General features: G+C 42.0%; 1 protein-coding gene across 1 annotated transcript in view; it reads left to right on the forward strand.

The window, feature by feature from the left end:
* Positions 1-27,676, forward strand: part of COL6A6 (collagen type VI alpha 6 chain) — a 418,546-nt gene that overhangs the window by 205,019 nt on the left and 185,851 nt on the right. The window contains exons 9-12 of the mRNA XM_073630332.1: positions 1,000-1,569; positions 6,005-6,580; positions 17,640-17,983; positions 18,069-18,147. Coding sequence (XP_073486433.1) covers positions 1,000-1,569; positions 6,005-6,580; positions 17,640-17,983; positions 18,069-18,147 — 1,569 coding nt within the window. The remainder of the gene's footprint in view (positions 1-999; positions 1,570-6,004; positions 6,581-17,639; positions 17,984-18,068; positions 18,148-27,676) is intronic.

The raw sequence follows: 27,676 nt of genomic DNA on the forward strand, positions 1-27,676 counted from the left end.
CAAAGTGTCAATGGGCCCTAGTGTTTTATTTATCATTAAAGTGATGCTAAACAGAGAAGTAATAATTCATTCACATAAATCATATATAGCATGCCATTGTGTTTTTTGTTTTTTTTTCCTCTAAGTACCTTATTTCTGCAGCTCTGTTGTGTGGTCACATGATCTTTGCCTGTACTTTGGCATCTGTACAGAGCGCTCTTTGGAAGGGGCTTCTATTACAACAGTATGAGTCTGTCTGCACAACCCTGATTGGTACTGTGCCAGTCACATGACTAAACAAAACCAGTTTCGGAAGAGCAATTCAAATTAGATTATAAATATTCAAAAAAAAAAAAACGTTTTATAGCTCCCTATAAATCTTTATTGAACATCAAATGTGTATTTTTTTTGTTCATTAATATGCTGCAGGCATAGTCAAAGATGATTGACACTAGCTTTCATTATGTTCAGACAGCATCTGCGTTCAAGGCTCTTAATTTTACCTTACAGGTGTAAGCAATTACATTTTATAGATTTAATTCTGATTTTTATTAAAACTAAGCTTTTTGTGAATTTCTTAGTGAATGTAATCAATCAGCATACTATATCCAGCCCCTACAGTGTTTAGCAATAGAAAGACATGGATGAGGAGGAGGGAGGGAGGGGAATGTCATTTAACACTGTGTATACACCCACATGTGTGACTCTATAGTCACATGGGCTGCACAAGTAGGGAAAAGGAGAAAATGAAGAGTTTAGAACTGAGCATGCTCAATAGAGGACACCAGCTGGTCTACACAATCAGCCTGCAATGGGGACACAAAGAATAAGGAAGGGACAGCTGAGGGCAGGATCAATTAAGTATATTTCATTCCACACAAAACAAATGCTTTAGTGGCTTTGTGAGTATGAACACTCTGTTATATAGCAATCTCATATGTAATGAGAGTTTTTCATAGTCTGGGTTGAATGACAATTTAACTGTTTGATTCTCATAAAATGTTTTTTTTATCTTTACAGAATGCCCAAGAGTACAGTTAGCAGACATTGTATTTGTGATCGATGACTCTTCCAGCATAAATGATGTTCAGTTTAAAGCAATGAAAAACTTTATCATTGGTCTTGTCAATAAATCAGAAGTTGGTCCAAAAAATGTTCAATTTGGAGCTCTCAAATACTCAGATGAGCCACACAGAATTTTCTATCTAAACCAACACAGCAGCAAACAGAGTGTTATAAAAGCTATACAAAATGCACCCGCAGTTGGAGGCAACACATATACTGCCAAGGCCCTAGAATATGCTAAAAGTTTTTTTACAGAGAAACATGGCAGTCGAAGTATTTCAGGGGTTGATCAGATTTTGATAATTATAACAGATGGTGAATCTCATGATCATTATAAGCTAGGTGAAGCATCTAAAGCTCTTCAAGATGCCGGCATCATTTTATATGCTATTGGAGTTGACAAAGCAAAAACTGACGAACTGGTGACAATGGCCGGAACAAAAGGAAAATGGTTTTTCGTGGAAAATTTTGATGGACTAAATAACATTCTCACAAACATTTCTGGTGATGTGTGCAATAAAACAGGTTGGTGTTCAATTTGATGTTCTGTTTTAATATGTTATTATTAGGAAATTTTACAACATAATAACCTAATATTATAAAGGTTATATTAATTACACAAAATATGGAGCAAGTAGCAAAGCTAGTTTCAACTAGTACAGTCAAGAATAATATATGTAATGCTTCTTGCAATAATGTGAGGTGGCCATTAGTGACCATCAGGTTCACAGTTATGGAAGCATTGTGCAGAAAAAATGGCAATGCAAAAATAATGGATTCATAACCTATTCATTCAATATAGTGTGTCATAGATGTGATATAGTGTACTACCGACACAAGACAAAATGATTGTGGGGGTCTGAATAATCACCAGTGCAGTTCCCAGACCTCAATAGTTGTGGAGTGATTCATTAAAAAATAGAAGTAGCAACAAATGGGGTGTGTAAAAATAAAATATTAACTGACAAGAGAAAGAGTGACGGGAGGAAGAAGGTGGGATAAGTAATGAGAGGAATAAATAATTAGCTGGAGGAACTAGAGGGTGTTGGGGGATTTTTCAGGGTGAATCTGCCTTATGCGGTCAAGCAGAACTCTTATGCCCTGTACACACGATCGGACATTGATCGGACATTCCGACAACAAAATCCAAGGATTTTTTCCGACGGATGTTGGCTCAAACTTGTCTTGCATACACACAGTCACACAAAGTTGTGGGAAAATCCAATCGTTCTGAACGCGGTGACGTAAAACACGTACGTCGGGACTATAAACAGGGCAGTAGCCAATAGCTTTCGTCTCTTCATTTATTCTGAGCATGCGTGGCACTTTGTGTGTCGGATTTGTGTACACACGATCAAGATTTCTGACAACGGATTTTGTTGTCAGAAAATTTTATAGCAAGCTCTCAAACTTTGTGTGTCAGAAATTCCTATGGAAAATGTGTGATGGAGCCTACACACGGTCAGAATTTCCAAGGTCCTATCACACATTTCGGAAAATCCTATCGTGTGTACAGGGCATAGGATTGTTGAGCACAGCTTAGGTGATGAACAAAAAGTCATCAATATCAGTTGAGAGATAATACATTATCTAGGTGTCCAGACTTGTTTGAATGGATGCACCAAATAATTTAACCACTTCAATACCTGGCACTTTTACCCCCAGGCCCAGGCCAATTTTCAGGTTTCAGCGCTGTTGCATTTGAATGACAATGGTCATGCAACACTGTACCCATATGAAATTTATATCATTTTTTATTCAAACAAATAGAGATTTCTATTGGTGGTATTTAATCACCACTGGGTAAACAAAAAAAGCCTAAAAATGTTGAAAAAAAAAGCTCTTTTCTTAATTTCTGTTATAACATTTTGCAAATAAATAATCTTACTTCATAAGTTTAGGCTAAAATGTATTCTGCTACATTTTTGGGGGGGAAATAACCCAAATCAGTGTATATTATTTAGTTTGTAGGAAAGGTATAGAGTCCCCAAACTATGGTATCTATCTGAAAATCGATCAGTCCTGATGTATTGATGGCCTATTTCTTGAGGCCTGAAAACACAAGAAAAGTACACATATCCCCCAAATGACTCCTTTTTGGAAAGTAGACAGTCCAAGTTATTTAGTAAGAGGCATGGCGAGTTTTCTGAAGTTGTCATTTTTTGTCACAATCTTTTGGAAAATTAAGAAATTAAAAAAAAAAAAAGTCACAATTTTTTTTTCACATACTGTCCCTAGTGCAGTACAGCATCATCATATAACTGGTGTGGCAGTGAACAGGTAAACTGGTGACAGTATGTAAAAAAAAGAAAAAGTAATATTTTTTTTCTTTTTTGTTAAATGTTTTTTTCTTTTTTCACAATTCTTTTTTTTCACACACTGTGACCAGAGCAATAGCTCTGGTCACAGTGTGTAATGCTATTTTTTCATGTACTAGATACCAGGTGATTATCTGGTTAACTTGGGCAACTGTAAGACCCCTTTCACACTGGGGCACTTTGCAGGCGCTACAGCGCTAAAAATAGCGCCTGCAAAGCACCCTGAAATAGCCGCTGCTGTCTCTCCAATGTGAAACCCCTGAGGGCTTTCACACTGGAGCGGTGTGCTGGCAGGACGGGAAAAAAAGTCCTGCTAGCAGCATCTTTGGAGCGGTGAAGGAGCAGTGTATGCACTGCTCCTTCACCGCTCCTGACCATTAAAATCAGTGGGGCAGCACGGTTATGCCGCCAGCATAGCGCTGCTGTAGCAGTGCTTTGCGGTGGTTTTAACCCTTTCGCGGCTGGGTATTAACCCTTTCTCGGCCGCTAGTGGGTGGAAAAAGCGCACCGCTAGCGGGCGAATACCGCCTCTGAAACAACGGTAAAGCGGTGCTAAAAATAGCGCCGTTTTACCGCCGGCGCCCGCACCTCCCCAGAGTAAAAGGGGCTTAAGTGTTGCTTTTAATCTATCAAGGTTCTTTCCAGTACACCCAAGGAAGCAACCAGGATCCCAGGCTCTACTGTACTACCAATTGCAGGAAATCAGGTGAAAGTGTCATAGTTTCTTCTGGCACAGACCTTCCTTGTTTTGTCATAATGGAGTCTCTACTTTCAGCTTATGTTGTTGGCCTTTTACTTAGAAAGTCTAGGTAGACAATCCCACATGGGTGTGGGAGTTATCACTTTGCAAGAGAGTTTCCTTTAGCTTAGTTAATGGGGTGAAGCTTAGCTGATTTTCATCATCCAATCATGTGTGAGCAAAAATATATATTTTTTCTATTTCTCTTGCATGTGATTGAGTGTTCAGAAATGTGATTGTGTGCAAAGAAAATGTTTGCCACATTCACTTAGCTAAGGGAAAATGAAAGGTAGCATGAATAGGCAGAGACGGCTTGTGTACTTTTCTGTAGGCTTTGTATAGGCTTTATTTTTATGACTCGTGTGAAGCACATTTATTCACAACTCTACTGGTTTTCATTTACTTTAATTAAGTAGTGTACATGACAAGTGAGGCCTCATTTCATTTGCTTTTTGTTTTTTAAAGTGCAGCAGGTCCTGTCAATAGTCACTGGTCAAACACAACCCTGTTGCATTTTGCTTGCAAAGTCATGTGTTTAAATAGCACCGTATTCCAAAACAAAACACATAATTCATGAATAAACCTTACCTATATGAGTCCCACATTTTATTACAGTACCAACAAACAGCAAAACAATGTTACCAGTATGGAATTAATGTCCTAATATTATTGTTTGTACAGTTTGAAGAACAAGACGAATTCAGTTACAAAATACATTTAAAGAGACCCTGGTACCAACTTAAAAATTGAAGCACAGGAAATCCAGTATTTTAAATGTTAATGTGCATAATTTACCGTTCCATGAGCATTTTTTTATTGACTTGCAATGTGCCTCTGAACTTGCTAGCAAATATGACTATTTCTGTAAGAAGAGTCAATACACTAGAATAGCCCTTTCCCTCCTTGCACATCATAGCCCTCTTCTCTTTTGATAGTGACTAATTACTTACTGTGCTGGCTCTACTCCTCCCCCGCTCTCCTCACTTCCATAACCTTCCATAACCTTTTATATAGCAACTGTGGGAGTAGCATAGAAGAATGCTACAGAGTTTTCTTTAAGTGATAGCTTTGAGTCTGCAGTAATCTCATCCAATTTAGTTGCACTCAGTAGCACTCTCAGGGCTTTTGGATGTCTAAACAATGGAGGCAATAAGTTCCATATAGTAAACTTGGTGTTGAGTTATTCACTTTACGGTCAACATTGAGGACAAGGGGGCACTCTTTACGTCTAGAGGAAAAGAGATTTAATCTCCAGATATGGAAAGGTTTCTTCACAGTAAGAGCTGTGAAAATGTGGAATAGACTACCTCCAGAGGTGGTTCTGGCCAGCTCAGTAGATTGCTTTAAGAAAGGCCTGGATTCATTCCTAAATGTACATAATATAAATGGTTACTAACATTTATAGGCAAAGTTGATCCATGGAAAATCCGATAGCCTCTCTGGGATCCAGAAGGAATTTTTTCCCCTGCTGTAGCAAATTGGATCCTGTTTTTCTGGGGGTGGGTTTCGCCTTCCTCTGGATCAACTGTGGGTATAGGATTGGGCATATGGGATTGTATGATATTTTTTATTTTATTTATTTTTTATGGTTGAACTGGACTTGTGTCTTTTTTCAACCTGACTAACTATGTAACTATGAAGCTTTAACAGGTAAATACCATGCATAAAATATTTTAAATGCACATACATTAATATAGGAAGATTGTTAATGAAATTAGTGGTCTAATAAAAGTGTCTATTGAAGTGTAGTGTTTCATATTTCAGCAAAATGATCCATTCAATTTAAAAATGTTTACATTATTAAATTGTTCTCAGCTGTGGTTCTTAGAGATAAACAGTATCAGTATAAGGAATTGTCCACAATTGTAATTATGTATATTTTTTATCTAATTTTCTTTTTCAGTATGTGAAGTAGAAGAGGCGGATGTAATATTCTTGATTGATGGATCTGGGAGCATTGCAGAACAGGACTTTGAAGAAATGAAAAAATTCATGATCTCGATTGTCGAGGATTTTGACATCAGCCCTAGCAAAGTTCACGTGGGAGTTGCACAGTATAGTGATAAATACAGAGTGGAGTTTGCGCTTAAGACTCATAGAGATAAAAGGGCTTTAAAGGATAATATTGAAAAAATCCCTAAGCTAGGTGGCAATACTTATATTGGAAACGCCCTCACTCTGACAGATGCTACACTTTTAAGTCCATTTGGCAATAATAGTCGTGTAAAGGAAGGCATCCGTCAGGTTCTTCTGGTGATAACTGATGGTGTTTCACATGATCAGGTAGCAATTCCAGCACAAACTCTGAGAAAAAAAGGTATTGATATATATGCTATAGGAGTGGGAAATGTGGATGAAACTCAGCTTCTTCAGATTGCTGGCTCACCAGAAAGAAAGTTCTCAGTTACCAATTTTAATGGCCTGAAACACATCAAAGAGAGAATTGTTAGAGATACCTGCGCACAACAAACAACTAGCAGTAAGTATAACTTTTTTCATATAAGCTTATAACTTTCTTCAAGCCCAATTTTCTGTTTATGAAATGTTTCTTAGGAAAACTAGCAATATATGTTTTAGACACTACTGTCCCTAAAATGGCCACAGGAGCTTGGTTTGTTTCAGAATTTAGTCTATGCCTGTTGTGTTCTTTTTGCAATAAACAAGCAGGCAAATCAACCTATTTTTAACACAGGGTGTTAAGATAAGAACAGACTTCTTCAAAGTAATGAACTACATATGAAGGGCGCCAACCCAAAACCCAATACACCACACCTAATAATTCAAGGCTGCTGCCCCTTAAATATAGTGAACAATCTGCAATTAAATTAATTATATAAACCACTTAAAATATACATAGCAGATGTGAATATAAAAAGTCCATGTAAGTGATGATATCTTGGCAATTACCGTGCTGCTCAGACAATCTACAAATATGCCCAAAACTTCAATCAAAAGTCCTGTACCGCAAGTTTATAAAATTCACCCTAATCAATACCATATGGTCAACAAAGTGACCATCGAGTGGGTTTACAACTGGGTCCACCTCTTGTTGGGCTTAAGCAAAGTCTTCTTCCAGCACTCTAATGCCCCATACACACGGTCGGACATTGATCGGACATTCCGACAACAAAATCCATGGATTTTTTCCAACAGATGTTGGCTCAAACTTGTCTTGCATACACACGGTCACACAAAGTTGTCGGAAAATCCGATCGTTCTAAACGCGGTGACGTAAAACACATACGTCGCGACTATAAACGGGGCAGTAGCCAATAGCTTTCATCTCTTAATTTATTCGGAGCATGCATGGCACTTTGTGTGTCGGATTTGTGTACACACGATCGGAATTTCCGACAATGGATTTTGTTGTCGGAAAATGTTATAGCCTGCTCTCAAACTTTGTGTGTCGGAAAATCCGATGGAAAATGTCCGATGGAGCCCACACACAGTCAGAATTTCCGACAACAAGCTCCGATCGCACATTTTCCGTCAGAAAGTCCGACCATGTGTACTGGGCATTACTCTCTGTGTGTCACTAAAATAAAGTGCTCCGAACAAGACCGCAAGAAGGGGGTATATAGTGTAGTATCCGGATCCGGAATCCATCACTACGTCACTTCCGGGTCTGTGGAATGCACGCCAGCTCTGGGAAAGTGAGCGCGGGGTGCGAGATCCATCCTGTAGCCTTTAAGCCACACACGTTGGTGCTGATGTTTATTACTTCCATGTGAGTGCATATTTTTATCCTATCTTTATTATGCCTACATAACATACTACACCCCTTCTTGTGGTTCTGTTTGGAACACTTTATTTTAGTGACACAGAGAGAATAAGAGAGTGCTGGGAGAAGACTTTGCTTAAGTCCCCAAGAGGTGGACTCGATGGTCACTTTGTTGGCCTTATGGTTTTGGTTAGCGTTAATTTTTTAAACATGTGGTGGAGTACTTTCTATTGAAGATTTGGACACATTTGTAGATTGTCTGAGCAGCACAATGATTGACAACATATCATCACTTACATACTTTTTATATGCACATCTGCTATGTATTTTTAGATGGTTTATTTAATTAATGTAAGTGCAGATTGTTCACTATATTTTTTGTGAATATGGCAGAGCCTACCTTTTTAATTTACTTATTAAGTGCAAAGTAATTGATTCACGACGTACGTGGAGGGGTGTTAGGCCACCCCTCCACCCCCATCCACTCCTACTTAACCTTTTCCACACTACCACACATATCTGTTCATCCAACAAAGCCCTTGGACATACATGGTGTTTCCAGGTATGGAAAATAGGTGCCGCTGTAGATAAATAGAGTGGTGAGAATGGGTGAGGAAAGTAAGTATCAGGTAGGTATCCTATTAACAGATTAGTTTACCCAGAATAGGCAAAGTAACAGATTCTGTTTAAGTGATTCTCCTGCTGGCTGCTGGAATCTGCCTGCTCCTTAACCATACTGACTTAGAAAACCAGCATTCATTTTTTACCACAAACAGATATACGGTTTACAGTAATGTGAATTTTGGATAGGTTATCTTTAATGTTGATACCATAAGTTTTAGGTAAGAAGTAAATTATCAGTAAATCTATTTTACAATAGCATTCAAGGTACCTAACACTAAACTTTTTTTTTTTTTTATTTAATATAAAAATGCAAAACCAGGGAACTGAACTATTAATAAACTAGGAAGTAATCGACCCATAACTTGATAGGTGCACAGTCTTTTGGAGTAGTTAATAGGAAATACTGGGCCTCATTTTTGAAGGCAGTTTTTATGACATGTTAAAATGGCCTCTTGGGGGCGTGGCCAAGATGGTGAACTGAGCGTCTCTGAAAGAGCTCTGCTGCGATCTGAGGCTTTCCCCTCTCCTCCGGCCTCCTACAATCACCGCACCACAACCACGGACACATCTATGGGACACCACTCCTCCAGAGCATCAAAAGGAAGGGGTAAGCAGCTCCCCTTTGCCCCCTGTCTGAGCGATCCTCCCCAGGCCGGGGTGACCGCGTGGAGACCTGCACACGCTCCTCAGCAAACATGATGTCACAGACAGAGCAGGCTGAGCAGCCCCCACCACCCCCGCCAGGCCTGGCAGAAGTGCTGGCTGCAATTAATAACTGTCACACCTCCATAAAAACCCTGACCACAAAGATTTACGCAGTCCAGTTAGATGTGGAGCTCATTAGACTGGACATGGACAAAATAAGGTCCATGCTGTCCACTGTGGAGTATAGATTGGGCCAGGTAGAGGACACGGTGGAGAATCACAATGCTGACCTCCGCACCTTACATACCAAGATCAGGGCCCTAGAATATAAAGCTGAAGACGCAGAGAATCGCAAGAGGAGGAACAACCTCCGCATAGTGGGCCTGGCAGAGGGGGTGGAGGGCCCCCACCCGACTGACTTTGTGGAGAAATTATTGCATACCCTCCTGCCGGCAGCCCAGTTCTCAACCTTTTATGTGGTGGAAAGGGCTCATCGCATTCCCCCCAAGCCTGGACCGCCGGGAGTCCCACCGCGCACATTTATACTTAAATTCCTGAACTTCAGGGACAGAGATGAGGTGCTTCAGGCAGCTAGGATGCAGGGTGAGCTTGCATTCCAGAACAACAAACTCCTCATCTTCCCTGATTATTCTGTAGAAACGCAGAAACTGAGGCGCTCATTTGACCAGGTTAAAGCAGCAATGCGAGTCAAGGGCATCAAATACAGTGTCTTTTTCCCAGCGTGTCTGCGAGTTCAAGATGGTGAAGCCACAAGATTCTTTACCTCTCCCAGAGATGCGTCTGCATGTTGGGGTTGTTAATGTTAACACTTTTTGTTGTTGTAGGTGCTTTACCTTATATATACTTGGATATTTATGGTACTGATTTGATTGTAGTGCTGGACCGACTGAGACCAGGAATGGGTTGCTGCCCCTACAAGCACTTTTACCCTACTCCATTTATCTTTTCTTATGTGAGATGTCTCCTTTTACGATAATATTGTGGAATGTAAGGAGTCTCAACTCGGTGGTCAAACGCTCCCTGGTGTTTTGCTTCCTTCAGAGATATAGCCCACAGATTTGCATTCTGCCGGAGATGCACCTTCAGGGACAGAAGACCATCTGCCTTTAAAAAGCATGGGTGGGCCTGAACTACCACACCACCTATTCCACCTATGCTCGTGGGGTCAACATCCTTGTTCAGAAATCCCTGCCTTTCCAGACTATTGAAATTAAAACCAATAAGGAGGCTAGATACATCATCATACATGCAACTGTCTATGACTGGGACATTGTGCTGGTTGGGTTATATATTCCGCTGCCGGCCTCGGCCTGGGTCCTGCATGAGATCAAGAAAACTGTGGTTCAAATGGATGCCAGTCTGGTTTACCTAATGGGTGATGAACTACCACGCCACCTATTCCACCTATGCTCGTGGGGTCAATATCCTTGTTCAGAAATCCCTGCCTTTCCAGACTATTGAAATTAAAACCGATAAGGAGGGTAGATACATCATCATACATGCAACTGTCTATGACAGGGAAATTGTGTTGGTTGGGTTATATATTCCGCCGCTGGCCTCGGCCCAGGTCCTGCATGAGATCATGCAAACTGTGGTTCAAAAGGTTGCCAGTCTGGTTTACCTAATGGGTGATTTTAAAATGGTCCCGTCTGCAGATTTGGACAGGCTGCGTACTTCGACTCGTGACTCTCCCGAGCTCCATCAGTGGGCAGAAACCTTTGCCCTTACAGATGTATGGAGATACATGTACCCGAAGATGCGGGAGTATACCTGCCATTCCCCCACCCACAAGACCCTGTCCAGGATTGATTTAGCCTTTGCATCTGGTCCTACTTTGAACTGTGTTCAGGGTATATCTGTGCTTCCCAGGGGAATCTCTGACCACGCACCCCTCTGTCTTTCCTTAGAGCTGACCACTCCTCCTGAGTCCCGACTCTGGAGATTGTCTAGGTTCTGGGCTAATGACAAGCAGCTACAGGAACCTATTACGGCCTCTATGTGTAATTTCTGGACTGACAACACTGACACATCCTCCCCTACTATCCTTTGGGACTCCTTTAAATTAAGGGCTAGGGGGGAATATATATTTAGGATCTCGCGCATTAAGAGGGAGCAGGCCCGATCACTGGAGAAGCTGGAGGAGAGGGCCACCAAATTGGAGTCTGCTTATGATTCCAATCCGGGGACAGACCACTATCAAAAGTGGCAGCAAGGGCTGTGGTCTCTGTCCGCCGCCAGAATTGCCTAAACTGACAAGGCACTTTTGTTCTCGGCCCAACTGGTTTTTGAATTCGGGGGGAAAAATAGGAAGCTTCTGGCCTGGTTTGCTAGGGGCAATACTCCATCCACATCTATTGGCTCTATAAGAGATGAACAAAATTGCTTACTCACAACACCCTCTAGAATTATAAACCACTTTAGGGAATTTTTTGGGGAACTGTATGCCTCCCGGGTGGAATACTCGGACTCAGACCTCTCCTTATACCTAGACCCTATATCCTTTCCAGTATTAACAATCGAGGATAGGGAGAGACTGGAGGCTTGATGTTACTCTGGAGGAGGTGCAGATAGCCATAGGTGGTCTTAAGGGTGGGAAGGCTCCTGGAGCGAATGGTCTACCATCAGAATTGTACACAAACTTTATGGAAACTCTAGCACCTAAACTGACAATGCTGCTGTCGGACCATGAATCCCTGGAGGCCCTTCCCGACTCTATTAATGTTATTGTGTTGGTCCCCAAGCCTGGCAAGGATCCACAAGACTGTTCCTCCTACAGACCTATATCACTACTGAATGTGGATGCCAAGATCTTTGCGAAGATCCTGGCCAACCGGCTGACCCAGGTGATTGAATATTTGATTGATATCGACTAAACGGGCTTTATGCCGGGCAAAGGGGACCGACATTAAAATCTGAACATCTCTGCTGTACATGACAACACAGGTTCCAGGGTCATTGCATCGTTAGATGCCAAAAAGGCATTCGACTCAGTCGAATGGCCTTACCTATGGGAGGTTCTATGTAGATTTGGCTTTGGCCTCAAATGTATCCATGGAATCCAATTATTATATCAAAAACCTAGAGCGCGGGTCCGTACGAACAATTGGATATCAGACTCCTTTCCTCTTTTTTGTGGTATGAGGCAGGGATGTCCGCTGTCCCCCAGTCTGTTCGCCTTGGCTCTGGAGCCCCTGGCCATTTTGATCAGGAGTGCGCTGGACGTCCTGGGCCTGCGGATGGGTAAGCTGGAAGAGCGACTGTCTTTGTACGCAGATGACGCCCTATTATACCTCAATGACGCGGGTCCCTCACTTCTGGCTGCCCTGGGAATATTTGATAGATTTGGTGGCTTCTCGAGTATCCGGATTAACTGTACGAAATCGGTCTTATTTCCATTAGATGACGGAGTGGTTCAGGGGGCGGCCCCCTCACCCCTATGATAGGTTGATGAGTTTCGCTTCTTTGGGGTCCTGGTAACCAAGAGTCCCTCGAACTATATGACTAAGAAGCTCGTACCGGTCATGAATACCCTATGCACCAAGTGTACGGCGTGGGCAAACCTACCTCTCAATCTTCTGGGTCATATTAATCTCAAGATGGTGATGCTACCTAAATTTAACTACCTGTTCAGGAATTGTCTGATCTGGATTCTGGTCGCATTCTTTAAAGAAATTCACAAGTGCGTGGGAACCTTCATCTGGAATGGAGCGACCCCCAGGTTGGCTCGCTCCACCTTGTGGCTACCTGCTTATCTGGGGGGTCTGGTTCTCCCAAATTTTCAAATGTATTACTGGGCAGCAGTATTGGTGACAGTTTAGTGGTGGTTACAGGGCTCCAGGTCTAATGCGGCGACTTGTCTGGAGGCGAGCTGTTTGGGCTCACTGGCTGAGCTCCACAACTTCGCTTATAGGGGTCCGGGGACATGTGGGAGTACTCCTGGGCCTACGCATGCGACATGGAGGGTATGGACAGCCGCTTGGAAGAGTTTTATAGTGGTCACCTGCGCACCCGCTGTGGGGAAACCCCTGCTTACACTCATTTTCGCACCACAGATCCCCAAGTCTGGGCCAGACATAGTATAATAACCCTACGCCAGGTTATGCCCCAGGGCACTGTAAAAGAGCTCCCGGATCTTTTAAACAGGTGTGGACTACCCCAGTGGATGCGTTTCCGCTATTTACAGCTGAGACACGCTGCTAGGGCCCAATTTCCTGAGACTCCTCGCCTTCAGGCTGACCCCATAGAAGAACTTCTGACCCCTGGAGACCTTACTAAGCCCCTCTTTACGCTATATGGAGCACTCATGGGCACTGACTCCCCTAATTTAGAGGGACTGTGGGTGGCATGGCAGGGGGACAATCCCTCACCGGACAGGAAGGGCTGGGAGGACTGCCTTGAATATGGCCCCAAACTGGTTATCTCATCCAACGATAAACTCATCCAGGTTAAATTCCTACACAGGATCTATTATACACCCCAAAAGCTCCACAGAATATTTACAGACAGAGACCCCATTTGCCTTAGATGTAGACTTCAGCCAGGCACTTTATTTCACATGTTTTGGGAATGCCCTATTGTCTCCACCTTCTGGTTGAAGATATTTGGCATAATAAACTCAAGACTACAGCTGTCCCTTTCAGTGAGTCCTGAATTGGCCCTGCTGGGGGTCCATGAGGACGCTCAACGCTCCCATCATTCAAAACTACTAATCTCCTACCTATTATTCTACGCAAAAAAAGAGATTCTCCTAAAATGGATCTCACCTACCCCCCCCCCCTTCTCTCTCCTCCTGGGAGGCACAGATTAATGCTGCTTGGCCCATGTATAGAATAACGTACATTAACCGGGGTTGTCGGGGGAAATATGACAAAGTTTGGGCCCCCTGGACCTCTAGCTAACTAAATATCTATTGATACATTCTCCTTACTGTATGGAATACGATGTTCAATCCCAAACATTGCCTGCTGATACCTAGACTCCCTGCATGATGTCTCTGTGACTACTGTTTGATGTAACTATACATGACGGCTAACCTGTTCTATGTTCCTGTACTAGCACATGTAGGTCTAAATTATATTTTTATATTCATGTTTTTTTAGGTCCTTATCTCTGCAGCAGCATAACTTTAGGTAGTGCTGCTTTCCTGTTCCTTTGCACTTAGCTCCATGCTTGGCAACTTACACATGCCAGAAGTGATACAAGGGAGTGCACACGGTGCATGTGCCATAGGCAGGGTACAGAAAATAGAAATCTAGTAGTATCAAGAAGAATTTGCATTGACATGTGATAACAAAAATCACATTATGATGAATTAGGAGAAATGTAAAAAGTAATAGCATGTAACTGTTCACACAGTGATTTTTACTGAAATAGGCCCTTTGTTAGTAAAGATGAGTAAACAAGAGAAAATAATCTGTGCCAATGATTCAGCAGAGTGGAACTCTTAATTTGCTCCAGTATTTGTGTATGAATATTTGTGAAACAGCACATAGTGGTTAGAAGAACTACTTATCAACTTGGTTCAAAGCAGCAAAGTGCTAAGCAGAAAGCCTAAATTTCTAGAACAGCTCATGTGCAGCATCACTACCCTAATACAGAACTAGTATGTGCTCCTTTATTAGGATAGCCCCAAGTGAGAAGTTATACCACTTCAGGCTACTCACATCATAGGCAGAATTCTTACCCCATATCCATATGAATGTCAGTAGTAAAATACACAATGCCACAGAATCAGTATACATCAAATGACTAATTGTTACCATCACAGAGCTTGAGCAACAAGCAATTGAAAGAATACAGTAAGTTATAGAGCACAACACATCCTATACTAAAGAATATTAGACCAAAGCACGTAAAAGTACAACGTATGATGTTACAAATAAAAAATACAGACCAGGCTGAAAAGCAGCAGTCCTATTCCTCTACTTTTCAGTTGGGTATGTATTTTTTGCATCATCATGCTTTTACATGCACTTGTCTAATATACCTCAGTATCAGTACAGGATGTTGTAATGCATGCATAGATGTCTTCACTTATTACCCAACTGTGAAAAATAGGAAAAAATTGCGCTAAGATAAATATTAGACGGGGCTATAACCTAAGCATGGCCCCCCAAAAGCTGCAATTCTCATGTAAACATAAGTGCAAGGAAAACAGTCGGGAAAAAAACAGAATTGGGCTAACAAAAATGATGTCAATATTCAAAATAAATGATCAAGATAAATTACAAGCATAAATGAATGCCAAAAAGTGCATTAGAATAAAAAACTCAAGCAAGTGCATGTGCACATATAAATTAATAAACTAAAATATGTGCTTTACAGGGAAAATGTGGTACACAAATATGAGAATCACTACTTCATATAAAGTCCTGTGAAAAGAATATAGTATATAAATGTTGATACATTGATGATAAACATCTAAACACCCGTGCAAAATTTGAAAATTAAAAAGTTCATAAAATGCCAGCTACATGTCATCAGAAAGGTGTTGAGTGAAGGTTGTAGTTGAATCCACCACCAAAACAGCAGGAATGAACTCTTACCAGAGCTCCATGATCCCCCGTGACAGAGGATCTAGGAGTGCATGTATACAAATACTGGATGGCTTCAAGCAAACCAGAGAACCTCAGTAACAGGCGGTCCCCTCCCGACAAATCAGATCACGGTGGTAAAAGATATGAACATGACTAGATGTCCAGACTGACAGGTAATGGCTCAGTAGTGCAAACCACACGGGTCCCAGCCCAACCCAGACTCCAGAAGAAGATCAATGACTATCAAGGAGAAGGCAACAGAGGTGGCTTGCTCGCATTCAATCCAGCAATGGTTGGCAGCATGCCAGTGGAATCCATGCTGTCAACCATTGCTAGATTGAATGCGAGCAAGCCGCCTCTGTTGCCTTCTCCTTGATAGTCATTGATCTTCTTCTGGAGTCTGGGTTGGGCTGAGACCCGTGTGGTTTGCACTACTGAGCCATTACCTGTCGGTCTGGACATCCAGTCATGTTCATATCTTTTTCCACCGTGATCTGATTTGTCGGGAGGGGACCGCCTGTTACCGAGGTTCTCTGGTTTGCCTGAAGCCATCCAGTATTTGTATACATGCACTCCTAGATCCTCTGTCATGGGGGATCATGGAGCTCTGGTAAGAGTCCATTCCTGCTGTTTTGGTGGTGGATTCAACTATAACCTTCACTCAACACCTTTCTGATGACATGTAGCTGACATTTTATGAACTTTTTAATTTTCAAATTTTGCACGGGTGTTTAGATGTTTATCATCAATGTATCAACATTTATATACTATATTCTTTTCACTTTATATGAACTAGTGATACTCATATTTGTGTACTACATTTTCTCTGTAAAGCACATATTTTAGTTTATTAATTTATATGTGCACATGCAGTTGCTTGAGTTTTTTATTCTAATGCACTTATTACCCAACTACCTATTGCTCAACCCCATGATTGTAACAATTGCTCCATTGATGAATACTGATACGTTGGCATCTTGTATTGTACTTTTGAAACTACTTACATATATGAAGCTTGATAAATACATTTGTGGGAGTGCCATTATTACTGTTGACATTTCTATAGCTATAAATAGGCTCCTGGGAGAGAACCTTGCCTAGATAAGCACCCTCTCTAAATATAGATAGGTTTTCTGTTGTTTGCATTTTAATATGATGTGCGATAAACATATATTTATTGTATTCTTACCTTCTAACCCTCGGCAGTTTTAAAAGTGTGATTTCTATTAAATGCTGAAAGGTGACTGGAGGTCATTCGTGGGTGGGGAGACCACACTTCCTGTTGGTGGATCTAGGTTGGTTGGTTTACTAAAGGCAAATAGACTGTGCACTTTGCAAGTGTAGTTGCACTCTGCAAGAGAATTTTCTTTAGAGCTTAGTAAATGAGGGGAAGCTCTGCTGACTTTCATCCTCCGATCATGTGCAAGCAAGAATGCTTTTATTTTACTTGCATGTGATTAGGTATTCTTTGCAAAGTGAAGCTTCACCTCATTTACTAAGCTCTGGAGCTAAACCTCTTGCAGAGTGCAACTGCACTTGCAAAGTGCACAGTCTTTTTGCCTTTAGTAAATCAACCCCACTGTGTTCTTTGCTGCTTTGGAACAATTTACCAATTCAGCACTGCACTTTCTGGATCACATAAATCAATTCACAAATCTCTGTTTGTTAGCATTTTCAAATAGAATGACTAAAAGTCAAATGAAGTAAATCAGTATCATACCATTTCGGCCCCTTTCACACTGGGGTGGGGGTGGGGTCGGCGGTAAACCGGCGCTATGTTTAGCGCCACTTTACCGTCGCTTTAGTGGCGCTATTTGGCTGCTAGCAGGGCGGTTTTAACCCCCGCTAGAGGACGAAAGCGGTTAAAACCGCCCGCAAAGCACCGCTGCAGCAGCGCTATGCCGGCGCCGCGCTGCCCCATTGATTTAAAAAAAAAGAGCATCATATTATATATATACACTTGTTAATATTTGTTTTTGTTTCCTTCACAGGTTGTTCAATTGATGTCGTGGTGACTTTTGACATTTCAGTCTATCCAAATGGGGCTAAATTATTCCATGGTCAAAGTCATCTGGAAGCCCAACTTGATAAAATTTTAAAAAACATGATGGATGTGAAAGCTGCCACATGCGGCCATGGTGTAAAGCCTCAAATCAGTGTAGCCTTTTATGTGCCAAATGCAGAAACACTAGTTTCATCTCTCTTTCAAATCTACAGCCCAGATATTGCTCTGAACTTGAGGACAATCAATGTTAACCGTCCTTCATATCTCAAGTCACCTGTTATAAAGTCTATGTGGGAGATTTTTAAAAATAAAGATGCAGGGAAAGCCAAAGTATGTATGATTCAGTTATTATCGCACAATTCAAATACCCAGATGCTTACTGTAAATATTTCAGCTTTCTCTTTATACCGTGTAGATGTTGCTTGTCTTTACTGATGGCTTAGATGATGATGTGGAAGATCTTGAAGAGACAGTAGAAAACTTAAGAAAGAAAGGTAAAATGCTACACACTAGAAAAACAGAATTACTTGACTATTATTGTTCTGCTTCCAATCAAATATATGCAATGAAATACCTCATTAGACCCAGTCTGTGCAGCAACTATGGCCACTTGCTGCAAAGCAGGATCCACAGGCAGCTGAACTCTTCAATAAGACAAGGACACTGAATTCAACACACCTTTATTTCAGATAAGTATTCCAGTATTTTGAAGTGGTTTTCCTAACCCTGTGTCGGCAAAGAACTGAATCTATTTAAAGAAATAAGGAGGGTCTAACTAGGGCTGTAATATGTATCTATAGACAGAAGGGAGGGCAAGAGAATATACCAATGAAACAAACAAACAAGCTGCTGTGGCTACACATGGCCATTAGAGGTCAGTTAATAGCACATCAATAACACAATGCAACACATGGCTAAAGCAGTAAAGCACACATGATCAGTGGAACATAACAATTAATCAACAGTAAGTTATGTGACTTGATTTTAGATAGAAATATCTAAATGACACACAACTGATTTAATTTATTTACAAACCAAAGAGAAATTACATTGATGTGGTATAAATCTACCCATCTTGTTTTCTTGATTACATCTATCTATCATTTAGCTTTCCACTTCATGTAAATTAAAGTAAATATCAAAGCTGAGAAACTTTATAGTCCTTAAAGTGTATGTACTGTGTAGCCAAAATCTCTTTTTAATTTTGGATAGAAATAGGGAAGGGTTACAACTTCCGTCAATTTATATGTTGCTGTCTGTGTCCTGTTGGAGCAATTTCCTTTCACTTTTTGTCGCAGAAACACAATAGGAATTGAGAAAAACCTTTACAAAGAAGAGGAATTCCCCTTTTAGACATTTGTTACCAGAAATGGTGTCCCTATTGAAAGATTTCCCCTCACCCAATGCCTAAACAAAGTCATTCAGTGCCCAGGGCAAAGATGCCAAACTGCGCCCCTCTCCCCTTGAATCAGCAGGGGCTGAAATATGAGACATGTGCTGAAGCACTGCCAGTGGTCGTGACACACCAGCAAACTGAAAGTTTTTTTTGCAATGCACATACTGCCCTACAGTTAATTATAGAACAGTGGGGAATGAACAAATGCCCCAGCATTGTTGAAAGCAAAAAAATTGCTCTTGGTATTGGTTGTGTAAGTAGAAGGAAAAAATGACCTTGTGCCCATTGCACTGGCAAGGTCCGTGAAAGGAAAAATACCATTTTGTTGGGGATGTCACTGTAGGAAAAAAAATGCTTCTACATTGGAGGTGTCACTGGCATTAAAAAATGCTCCTGTGTCGATGGTGTCACTTGAAGGTAACAATGCTCCTGTGATGGTAGTATCACTTAAAAGAAACATTTCTCCTGTGTCAGTGGTTTCACTCCTGCATCAGTAACATTATGAAAAGGCAAAAATGACAAAGAATCAGTGTTAGTGGGAGAAAAAAATGCCACTGTGCCCAAATCTGAGTTCAGGCAAACATATATTCAAGCCCCCTGATTGGCTATTAAATGAGCATTCACAGTGATAATCATTCAGCTTTCTGCTATTTGCAACAAGCCCCTAGTCTTTACAGCATTGTGCATTATAATAGAGCTTGACTGGCCCACATTTATTATCCTTCTTTTCCCAATGATTTTTATTAAAGATACATATTAATTAAACTGTGGATTTTACATCTCTTTTACCCTCTCTACACAGTAGTTTTCTCATCAGAGATTCTTTCAACTTTTACCTCTTACCTAGTTCCGCTCAGTTCAGATTTGGACCTCAACTCAGCACCCTCCTGGATATTAATGCAGCTTTCCTGACGGCAGCATGGCAGCATACATATGATATAGCTCCGCCCCTATAGTCACCCACAGGACCTGTTTAACTCTATAAAAGTCTGACTGGGAGCAAACTCCCCCATTCTCCTTTTTATCCTCAAAGATCAACATCTACAGACCGTTACACTCAGGATAAGCTCTTACCTGCTGACTACGTCGGAGTCCGTCTGGGTTCAGCCTCTCCCAGAGCGCAATCCCACATCTTAGGCTGCTAAATGCACCAACAACGTGGGGAGCCCCTTCTGTTTGTCTTTTGGTGCTGAGGTGTTCTCTAATCAGAGATGTTATCTTTCTTGTGGCATGCCTGCTGTGAGATCCGGATCCAGCAGCTGGAACCGCATGGCGTCTGTCTATCTGTGACTTTTTCTCAGGTCTGATTGTTTTCTTTTTTTCTGCTATACTTTATTCCCAGGTCGCATGTTCCCTTTTTGCCTTATAATAAATGTGTACAGGGCTAGCCCTTCGACTTCCCTCTCCCTCCCCACATCTCCAGGGGGTCGCCCACAGCTCTCCTTTCACTTTGAACCGGCCGTGGTGGCTTCAGGCGATTGCGCTCATCTGCACATGCAAGGATGCGGTGGCCATCTTAGATAAGGGAAAAGGCCTCTCTCTAATTGCTTTGCCTTCCTAGATTGGAGGAGGGGGTGGAGTCTTGCAAAAAGCGCCCCATTTAAAGGGCACAGATAGGAATTAATGGATGCCTTTTGATTTTTGGTATCAGGACAGGCAGCATCTCTGCAGAGGAGCAGTCAAAGACGAGTCTTTCTATGATGGGGATAGGAAGGAGGGCCGGGGGAGCGGGGAAGGATGTATTGTTAATGGATGGGGGTTTATTTTGCCCAGATTTCTCTGTGTTATTCCTTGCAAAAAAAGTGTGTGTGTGTATATATATATATATATATATATATATATATATATATATATATATATATATATATATATACACACATACACAGTGCTGTGAAAAAAATGTGCCCCCCTTCCTGATTTTTTTTTTTTGCATATTTCTCACACTTAAATGATTCAGATCATCAAACAAATTTTATTATTATACAAAGACAACCCGAGTAAATCCAAGATGCAGTTTTTTTTTTAATTTTAATTTAATTTATTAAGGGAAAAAAGAAAGATGTTCAAACCTGTCTGGCCCTATGTGAAAAAGTAATTGCCCCCTCCTGTGCTGAATCATGAATGAACTGTGCTTAACCACAATTTTTGGAATGCTGAGTTAACCCTTTCATGACAAAGCCTATTTTTGACATTTGGTGTTTACAAGTTAAAATCCGTATTTTTTTGCTAGAAAATTAGCAAAATTAGCAAAAATTAGCATTATATATATATATATATATATATATATATATATATATATATATATATATATATATATATATATTTTTTTTTTTTTAGCAGAGAATCTAGAGAATAAAATGGTGATTGTTGTAATATTTTTTATCACACAGTATTTGTGCAGCCATGTTTTAAACGCAACTTTTTGGGAAAACCGACACTTTCATGAATTTAAAAAAAAAAAACAAACAGTAAAGTTAGCCCAATTTTTTGTATAATGTGAAAGATGATGTTATGCCGAGTAAATAGATACCAAACATGTCACACTTTATAATTGCATGCACTCGTGGAATGGCGACAAACTACGGTACCTAAAAATCTCCATAGGCGACGCTTAAAATTTTTTTTACGGTTACAAGGTTAGAGTTACAGAGGAGGTTTAGTATGATACCTCACATGTGTGATTTGAACACCATTTACATATGCGGGCGCGACTTCCGTATGCGTTTTAAATTTTTTTTCTTATTTATTTTTATATTTATAAATTGTGTTTAAAAAAAAATATTTTTTTGATCACTTGTATTGCTGTCACAAGGAATGTAAACATCCCTTCTGACAGTGATAGGTGGTACTCTTTATGGAGGGATCGGGGGTCTCCTTTGCGTTTCACAGTATTCAGATCACCGTTTTTGGCGATTCTGAATACTGTATATTTCTTTAAAACTGGCGCCATTGGCAGCCCGAGTAAACGGGAAGTGACATCATGACGTCGCTTCCGCGTTTACAATTAGGAGGCTGGTCACGGCTTCGTATCAGACTGTCCGTAGCCTCCGGAGGTGGCGGTAAGAGCGGCGGGAGGGGGGATGTCCCCTCCCGCTCCTCCAGTATAACAGCCGAGCGGCTTTTAGCCACATTGGTTGTTATACTTGGAAAGTCGATCGCCCGCTCTACAAAACGGCACCAGGATGATGCCTGCAGCTGCGGGCATCATCCCGGTATAACCCCCGAAAGCCGAGTACGCACATCTGCGTACGCTCGGCAGGAAGGGGTTAAATTTCACTTGCCACACCCAACCAGTCCTGTTGAATCAAGAAATTACATAAATAGAAGCTGTCTAACAAAGTGAAGCATGCTAACAGATCACAGAAACCACACATCATGCCACAATCTAAAAAAAAAGTCAGGAACAGATTAGAAACAAAGTAATGTACATGTATCAGTCTAGGAAGGGTTTCAAAGCCATTTCTAAGGCTTTGGAACTCCAGTGAACTACGGGGAGAGCCATTATCCACAAATGGAGATAACTCAGAACAGTGGGGAACCTTCCCAGGAGTGGCCAGCCTAAAAAAATTACTCCAAGAGCATGACGACGACTCATCCAGGAAGTCATAAAAGAACCCAGAACAACATCTACGGAACTGCAGGCCTCACTTGCCTCAGGTAAGATCAGTGTTCATGGTTCAACAATAAGAAAGAGACTGGGCAAAAATGGCATCCATGGGAGAGCTCCAAGGCCAAAGCCACTGCTGACCAAAAAGAACACAAAGGCTCATCAGACATTTACCAAAAAACATCTTGATTATCCCTAAGACTTTTAGGCAAATATCCTGTGGACTGATAAATCAAAAAATGTATTTTCTGGAAGGTGTGCGTCCCATCACATCTGGCATAAAACGAATACAGCATTTCATAACAAGAACATCATACCAACAGTCAGACATGGTGGTGGTAGTGTGATGGTCTGGGGCTGCTTTGCAGCTTCAGGACCTGGACGACTTACCATAATTGATAGAGCCATGAATTCTGAGCTCTACCAGAAAATCCTAAAGGGGAATGTCTGGCCATCAGTTTGTGACCTCAAGCTCAAGTGCACTTGGGTTATGCAGCAGGACAATGATCCGAAACACAACAGCAAGTCCACCTTCAAATGGTTCAAACAAAGCAAAATTTAGGTTTTGGAGTGCCCTAGTCAAAGCCCAGACCTAAATCCAATTGAGATGATGTATCATGACCTTACACAGGCCGTTCATGCTGGAAAACCCTTCAATGTGGCTGAATTAAAGCAATTCTGCAAAGAAGAGTGGGCCAAAATTGCTCCACAGCAATGTGAAAGACTCATTGCCAGTTATCTCAAATGCTTGCTTGCAGTTGTTGCCGCCAAGGGCGTTATCAGGTTTGGGGGCAATCACTTTTTCACATAAAGCCAGGCAGGTTTGGACAGCTTTTTTGCCTTAATAAATGAAACCATCATTTAAAAACATTTGTCATTTAAGTATGACAAATATGCAAAAAAATAAAAAATCAGAAAGTGGGCAAATACTTTTTCACAGCATTGTATATGTTTTTTTCCATTTATCTCTTCTCTTATTTTCTTCTCTGCTGCCATGCAGTCCTCTTTGCACCTTTCGGTTCTTCCACCAGCATGAGCCTACCGCCACATAGCCAAGACCACCGCAATATCAGGTAAAGGCCACCTTTGGGTAAGTAAGAAGATGCAGGAGAAAAAGAGTGCGTTATGCCCTGACGAGCGTGCCTTCTTTGTCTATTTCTGCCCTGGCCGCTCACAATCCCGCTCTAGGAAGTCCAGAGGCTCTCTGGATCATCAGGATATTCCCAGGGCAGAGAGTGACTCCTCCAGTCCTGGCAGACCCCACTATACTGGGCGCAAATGTACGTTTAAGAGAAAGCACACAGCTTCTCCTCAGCACCCAAAAGGCAAATGTTGGTCATGTGGAGATGACCTTATGCCAGGAAAGCTAGTTTTGCAGCAAATGCTTTAGGCAGCTTGCCAGAGACCAGGAGTATGAGAGTCAGCAGGTGTCAACCTTACTCAAGAAAGTAGTCTGTGACTCCCTGACGGAATTCTCCAGTCATCTTGGACAACCAGGGACAGAGGCAGATGAGCAGAATGTGGGCCCTGCAACAGCTCAAAGCCAGGCTATTTGACCCTCTCTAGCCAGAGAGGTACCAGGCACTTCAGGAGTGACTCCAGCCCAGCGGATTATGCAGGCTGATTCCTCATGCCCAGTATTACAGCCAACCTTCCAGGCAGAGGGAGAAGAAACCGCTTCCCTCAGGAGCCATTCGGCTGGATAGTCAACTATCAAAATAGCCAGCTGGAGCCTACACAGAGTATGGTCTATCAGGGGACCCAGTTCAATACTCGGGCGGCCACAGTTTCCTTACTTCTTTAGAAATTCCCCAAAATCAGGGAGAAATTCCTACAAGCATTGACTGGACCAGTAACATCAGCATCCCAGTGCATGATTCTTCTCGGGATGATGGCTTCATGTATCCCGATGATCCCCTGGGCTCACTGGAAACTCTCAGTTTTCCAACCAGGTTTCCTGAGCCAGTGGAAGAAGGTTCGTCTAGCCCAGCCAATCAGGATCACCAGCTGGATGCACCGTAGTCTCTAGTGGTGGACACAATAAGAAATGCTAGTATAGCTTTGTCCATTAGGGCTGCAGCCATGGATCATTGTTACCAGACGCCAATGCAGCAGGGTGGGGCGCCACCTGCGAACAACATAAGATCCAGGGCAGATGGGAATTTCCCACTCACTCAGGGTCTATTTTCCAACATTCTGTAACTTCCAGGGTCACCCAGTCCTGCTCCGTCTGGACAACACGGCAGCAGTGTCCTACAGACAATGACAAGGCGGGACGCACAGCCAATCCCTTTTGAAAGAGAGGGAACCAATCATGACATTGGCACAACAATATTTCCCAGATTTAAGGGCCATTTCTCTTCCAGGCTGTCAGAACTTGGAAGCAGATCACCTGTCCAGACAATTCTAAGATCCCAACAAATGATCTCTTCACCCCGAAGTGTTCAACCAACTGCAAGTAGAGCCCATTCCTCTCGTGCTATCCACATCCATTGGTAGAGGGGCGGATTGTTGGCAGAGAATCTGACAGTCATTGCCGTATTACCCTACTAGCCACACAGACCATGGTTCTCTCTGGCAATCGATTTCAGCATGTGCCCATGTACACTGTTATCTCCATGTTTACTATCCTTATTATTTTTATTCTTCCCTCCCCCTGCTCTCTTTCCAGATCCTCCTTGTCTCTTGGGCCCCAGTGCATGTGTCAGCCTGCTGCTGGTCTGAACCTCGGAACCCAGTGGGTCTGTTGGGTGTGAGGAAGGGGACATTTCTTTTCTCCCCTTCCTCTACGCTACTTTTTTTATTTACATTGACTATTATCTGGTGGATGGGATTTGTGGAAAACCCCTCCCCTTAATTACTCCTCACTTTTTAAACATTGTTTGGATGCGTTAATGTACTTTTTTAGCCACTATGTAAGTATTGCCATGTATGCTTATTTGATTAATATGCAGCATTATTTGTCAGGACCTTTTGGTTGATTATTGTATATTTAAATTTTATAGACACTGTACTTCCTATGAAAACCCCTGATGAAAGATACTACAGTCCATCTCTGAAACGTTGTTGGGTTTAGAATCGTGTATCATGTCTTTCCGTTAAACGTTTGTACTATACGATGCATCCTTCCATATGTGTTTATTCTTTATTTATTATGTGTTTTCTTCATGTACAATAAACTTTATACTTTTTTATATATTTTTTGTTACGGTAGTGCCTTTAAAGTCCCACCCCTAGGGGGTTACTCCATTTCAATATCTATTTGGGACGTGGCACACCTTTGCTGCAAGCAGTTTTATTTGGATATCCTTTTTTCAAGCATGTGCCCACCGATCACTCTGCCAGTGACTCCTCATCTCAATCAATCCTGCATCCACAACCATCACGACTGGCCTTAGCGGCCTGGAGATTTAAAGGCAGAGGCTTCTCCAGAGGTTATTAGAACTTTACACAGTTGTAGAAAACTATCCACCAACTCCATCCTCCCTAATTATCTGTGCAAATGTTCCTGTTGTGTTTTTGTATACTGTGGAATTACAGTCATGTTATTCATTAGTAGCTAGTGCAAACAATCACTTGCTATTCATTGGTAGCAAAAATATACCCTGGCTTCAGTGGTTAGAGGAAAAAATACTCCAGTGTCGCTAAACAGCAGCAATAAAAAATTGCCATGATGTCAGTAGTAAGCAGTGGGAAAAAGTGCCACAGTGTTAATGGTCAGTAGTAGGAAGAAATGTTGTTGGAGAGCAGAAAGAAGAATGCTCCAGTTGGCAGTTGGTGGGAGTGAGAATTACCTGGTGTTTGGGGGTCAAGAGGTGGAAGAATGCTCTGGCATAAGTAGTTAGTAGGAGAAAAAATGCTCTGATATTAGTATCAATGGGAGGAAAAATATAGGGGGCTTTGAAGAGAACTAAAGGCTTTGGTTGAGACTGGGGGCTTTGTGGTGGACTGGAAGGCTTTAGATGAAGCTGAAAGTATCTGGTTGGGGCTGGGTGTCATTGTGGGGGAATTGGGGTTCTGGAGCGGGTTAGGGGACTCTGTAATAGACTGGGTGGCCCTGTGGGGATGAGGGTTATGGGGAGGACTGGAGTACCTGTGGGAAATGGGTTGGGGGGAATTGCAGGTCACTATGGGAGGTTGATGGGAGATGGGGGCAATTGTGGAAAGTTTGTGGTTGCTATGGGAGCTAAAAAGGTACTTTTGAAGGTTTGGGGCACTATGGAAAGTGTGGGGCAACCAAGATAGCTGGAGGTCACTGTGAAAGGTTGGGGGTCACTGTGGGTTTCTATGGGAGGTTGGTGGCACTATGGGAGCTCAGGACCCTGTGGGCATTAGGGGCACTATGGGAGGTTGGAGTACTGCATGAGGTTCGGGGCATTATGGTAGTTAGGGAACAATGAGGAAGGTTTTGGAACACTATGGGAGCTGGAAGGCACTATAGGAGGTTTGGGAACATATGGTAACTGAGGGGCACTGTAGGAGGTTCCAGGCACTATGGAGCAAATATTTCACCTCCCATTACCCATGTCAGACCTGCTATCAGTATGGGTACCCATTAGGAGTTGAGACTTCTTCTTATGCTTAGTCATGTGATGGATCACATGATCAGGGAACAAGAGAGTGGCACAGCTGCAGGCTGTGTGTGTACTTACTCTCCCTGTCTCCTGCTGTGCTGAAGCCAAGAGGGGTGCTGGAGTGTATGCATGTCAGCTGTCTCTCTCCTCTCACCTTCCAGCTGTGCTGTTGGCTCTGTCAATAGCAAGTTGTAATTTGTGGTGAATTCGCAGAAGTGTTTGAGCTGCTCCTTAGAGAAGCACTTATTTTATTTATCTTATTCATTTTGGTATAGCAGCTGGTGAGGTAGCACGGGGGTATTTTTTTCAGTTATTCTCAAAAGTGGGTTGTGTGTTCGATCCCAGTTTCTTTTACTTCTCTCCCCCCTCCCTTCTGGCATCAGGGATCAGATCCAATCAAGGGCAAGTGTTGGAGCAAGTGATGACAATAGATCTGTCAAGGTCTG

This window comes from Aquarana catesbeiana, linkage group LG05 (assembly GCF_042186555.1).
Source record: "Aquarana catesbeiana isolate 2022-GZ linkage group LG05, ASM4218655v1, whole genome shotgun sequence".
Classification (NCBI taxonomy): domain Eukaryota; kingdom Metazoa; phylum Chordata; class Amphibia; order Anura; family Ranidae; genus Aquarana; species Aquarana catesbeiana.